The following is a 4334-nucleotide window of genomic DNA, read 5'->3' on the forward strand; positions in this document are numbered from 1 at the left end:
AAGAGCAATTTTAGTGGCTAAAAGTTGTCGGATAACGAGTAAGACTTGCTAAGGTTACAAGTATGATTAAACAAGTTTAATGGATAGTTGTTTACACATATAGCAAGGCTTTGTATTATTTATAATTTTTTTAGTAGTGGTATTTTCACATTCTACTATGGTCCAAATATGTTATCTTTTGGCTTTCACATGATTGCAGTGAAAAGTATTTATTTTTTTCTCTCTGTGATCATCTTCCATAAGCATTGGCAACATGTCATATCATTTAACAAGCAGGTAATGAGCGGAAAAAATCGATCAAGGGCAAAATGTTAAGCATAACCCAAAACTTTTAATGGTGAGATTTTCCTCAATATTGTTGATGTGAAATGAACTATATGAATTAGTGACTCATGAGCTTAATTTAAAGCATCTCTTTTTTTTTTTTTGCAAAACTCACCAATTGGTGAGTGAAAGATATATTGCAAAAATAAAAATAAAAATACATAACCACCTCATGCACATATCATGCCATGAGAACCAACCTACATCGACACCAAATTGTTCATACCATGATCGCATATCTCAGGCCATCCCTCACAAACAAAAACCAAAAAAGTTCATGTTATGTTGCCACAGATTCTTGGCCCCAAAGCTCTTTCGCCTGGAAATGCATCTTTTGGAGTGTGATTGCGGCCGCTGTAGTGTGAACCCAGCCTAAGGCCTCACCCGGCTACATTAGGCGTACCAAGTAAACTTGTCCGGCCTTCGACGCGTTTCGTCTGAAAGTGGAAACCCTAAACGTTGCGTTGGACCAACGCAACCCCTCTTTAAAAGATAGGGTTTCCTCCTCGATCATCATTTACCTCCTTCTGCCTCTAGCCCTGTGCGCTGCTGTCTTAAGCTGTAGCCATGCAGATCTTCGTGAAGACCCTGACCGGAAAGACCATTACCTTGGAGGTGGAGAGCTCCGATACCATCGACAACGTCAAGACCAAAATTCAAGACAAGGAAGGTATCCCTCCTGACCAGCAGCGCCTCATCTTTGCAGGTAAGCAATTGGAGGATGGCCGCACCCTCGCCGACTACAATATCCAGAAGGAGTCCACCCTCCACCTCGTCCTTCGCCTTCGCGGTGGGATGCAGATCTTTGTGAAGACATTGACTGGCAAGACTATCACCTTGGAGGTTGAAAGCTCTGACACCATTGACAATGTGAAGACAAAGATTCAAGACAAAGAAGGTATCCCTCCAGACCAACAGAGGCTCATCTTCGCTGGCAAACAGCTTGAGGATGGCCGCACCCTCGCAGACTACAACATCCAGAAGGAGTCTACTCTTCACCTTGTGCTTCGCCTTCGTGGTGGGATGCAGATCTTTGTGAAGACGCTGACCGGTAAGACCATCACTCTGGAGGTTGAGAGTTCTGATACTATCGACAATGTTAAGACCAAGATCCAGGACAAGGAAGGTATTCCTCCTGATCAGCAGCGACTTATATTCGCTGGGAAGCAGTTGGAGGATGGGCGCACCCTCGCCGATTACAATATTCAGAAGGAGTCTACTCTTCACCTTGTCCTCCGTCTGCGAGGTGGTCAGTAAAGATGCTCTGCTTGCCTCCTGTAGGGAGTGTCTAGAAGGGGTTTACTAGCTGGTCTGGCGCCTTCCTGGTCTTCGTATGATTTCTTGTGAATGGAGGTGTCTGTTTTGTCGAGCCTCTGCTCACGTTTGATGCAGCTGATATGCAGAAATTCTGTAGTTGTAATAGACTGTTATCTTGTATGTGTTATGATGGATCAGCTTTCATTGCAGCTTATAATGTTGTGAGTGTCTTCCTGTCAACGTTGCTTAATGTTTGATGAATGTCCCAAGTTTAACCTTACAAAGGTGTTAATTTGGGTCACGGTTCTGTCAGTCATGCATTGGATTTTTTGCTATGTCACAATTTTCATGATAATTACTCGTACTAGTTTAGGCTCTGGATATTTGTAGCTGTTTGTCAGTGACGGCTGTCTACCTTGTAGACTGTACAAGATCCCTTTGGCGTCCAATTATCTGCCTGTTTGTAATTGTTTTTAAGCTTGCTCCCCAAATGCTGCTACTTGCAATTCAAGTTTCAATTCTGCATCCAGGTAGGCAATCTTCAATGCTAGCTATTGTGCTTGAAATCTTCGGAGTCACTGCTGGATAACTGTGAAACGTTGGTCTGGGCTGCCTCCCCCCATGAGGTGGAGTCTCCCTAAACCCTTGTGCTTGAAGTTTTGGTACTCAATTGTCGATGGACTGTGGCATGTTTGAAGGTGGCAGAACCGTTAGTCATGTTTGAAGGTGGCAGAACCGTTACGCGACTGCATCAAAGTTGCAGAATTTCTTGTTCAGTGTGACTGTATTTGATTGCTAGGTATTGCATCACATAATTGTGATTGCATCACATACGTGTGTCCGCTAGGGATATTAGGCTTTGTAGCCCAAATGTTTAGAGCCTAAAGCTTCTTTGGTTTAGAGTTTTGGAAATAAGGCTGTGTAGCTGTGGTGGCAATGACTAGAAAACCTAAAGCTGCCTTTTGGTTTGGAGGTACTGAGAATTAGGCTATGTTACTGTAGTGATAAATATCCCCAGCTGCCATTTGCCTGGAAATGTGATTATATGCAGCAAATAACCTAACCTTGGCCCTCAACATGTTTGAGGACACGATGAGAGGCTAGGGACATTAGGCTTTGTAGCCCAAATGTTTAGAGCCTAAATCTTCTTTGGTTTAGAGTTTTGGAAATAAGGCTGTGTAGCTGTGGTGGCAATGACTAGAAAACCTAAAGCTGCCTTTTGGTTTGGAGGTACTGAGAATTAGGCTATGTTACTGTAGTGATAAATATCCCCAGCTGCCATTTGCCTGGAAATGTGATTATATGCAGCAAATAACCAAACCTTGGCCCTTAACATGTTTGAGGACAAGATGAGAGGCTGTCTGGCTGGTCGGTGGTTACTTTGCGGATCAGTCGCATTTGATGATGCAGGCTTCACCACTGTGTAGGAGCTTTGTGAATGGAAAGTATAAACAAGTAAGCAGCTGCACACTCATGCTGAGTGTGCCCCTCATGCTGAGTGTGCCCCTACATCATGATAAATGTCATTTGGAAGATAATTCATAGCGGATAAATGGTGTGGGGGGATGATGCTTCTTATTTTAGTTGATGGCTATGACCTTTTAAACCGGGATATGCTGAATATTTTTCCTTCTGTTGATTATGTTGAGATTTGCCATCGTTTATGTGAAATTAATTGGCTGGGTTGAGGAGAGCATGATGTCAGATTCGGGAATTCCTTCTTTTTGCACAGATGGTATTTTAGTTTTAGTAAGCAATGATGGGAGAGAACCAGTAGTGATGTAGCCTAGAAGGGTTCTAATCTCTGCTGGCATCCTCGAGGGAGCGCGGTTGCATGTATTTTTTGTAGGAGTTGGGACTTTGTAACTCAACAATGGATTGTGCCAATTCACACATGCAATGTAATGGGTCTTTTTGTAAAGGACTTCCGCACTAGATGTATGGACTTGACAGCTTACTGCCATTTTGTAGCACTCATGCTGGGCTAGCGTCTGAGAGTGCGTCATGTTTTAACATTAACCATCCCGAACCACTTGCTCTCCCCTCTGAGGTGACACTGTGCGCTCCACCACCTGCTCTCCCCTCTTTGAGGTGACATTGTGCACTCCCTAGTCCCATGGGCTAACCATAAATGAGGCTTACACCCCGCCTCCCTGTTATAATAGTAGCATGGGGATATTGGTTGTTTGCATTGTCTATTTGGACTATAGACGTCCATCTTGAGGGTGTCTTGGACCCACAGTCCCTTGGTTGTGATAACATACTTCCTTTTGAACAATTAATGTCTTCATCAATGGAAGTAGGGAATTAAGAACAATTCTTAAGTGGCAAAATCTAGGTTTGACCCTTTCATTCAATTAAGTATTGTTCATAACGAGTACAATGATCTGAAATAGAAACTCAATTTGCCTCCTTTTGCCATACATTTTTCTCGATTGGACTTCTCCTTCCTTGTCATCTTTAACGTGGTTGACATGACATTTGTTGTACACTAGCATTTGAAGGCGGTTTATAGGTGTAATTTATTATATTGACTCTGTGATTAAGAATGGACCACAAATCTTGGCTGAAAGCTCGCAAGGCTTTTCAATTCGAACAGTTGGAAATTTTGGGTATCTTCTGGTTGGCCCATTGGTCTACGATCAAAGGTTCACCCATTGGTCTACGTTTGAGATCCACTTCAATCTCTTTATAATTAGTAGTAACTTGATTATGAGTTGTTTTAAAACTATTGTTAGCCCATTCGACAATGA

At 42.8% G+C, this 4334-nt stretch overlaps 1 protein-coding gene across 1 annotated transcript; it reads left to right on the forward strand.

Moving 5' to 3' along the window:
• The first annotated feature begins 766 nt into the window (after positions 1-766).
• On the forward strand, positions 767-1798 carry LOC147440730 (polyubiquitin 11). Its single transcript, XM_086482569.1, has one exon. The coding sequence runs from the start codon at positions 892-894 to the stop codon at positions 1579-1581; it is 690 nt and encodes a 229-aa protein (XP_086338695.1). The 5' UTR covers positions 767-891; the 3' UTR covers positions 1582-1798.
• The last annotated feature ends 2536 nt before the right edge of the window (positions 1799-4334 follow it).

The sequence above is a fragment of the Adiantum capillus-veneris genome, chromosome 15 (genome assembly GCF_014529385.1).
Source record: "Adiantum capillus-veneris isolate H3 chromosome 15, ASM1452938v2, whole genome shotgun sequence".
In the NCBI taxonomy this organism is placed as follows: Eukaryota; Viridiplantae; Streptophyta; class Polypodiopsida; order Polypodiales; family Pteridaceae; genus Adiantum; species Adiantum capillus-veneris.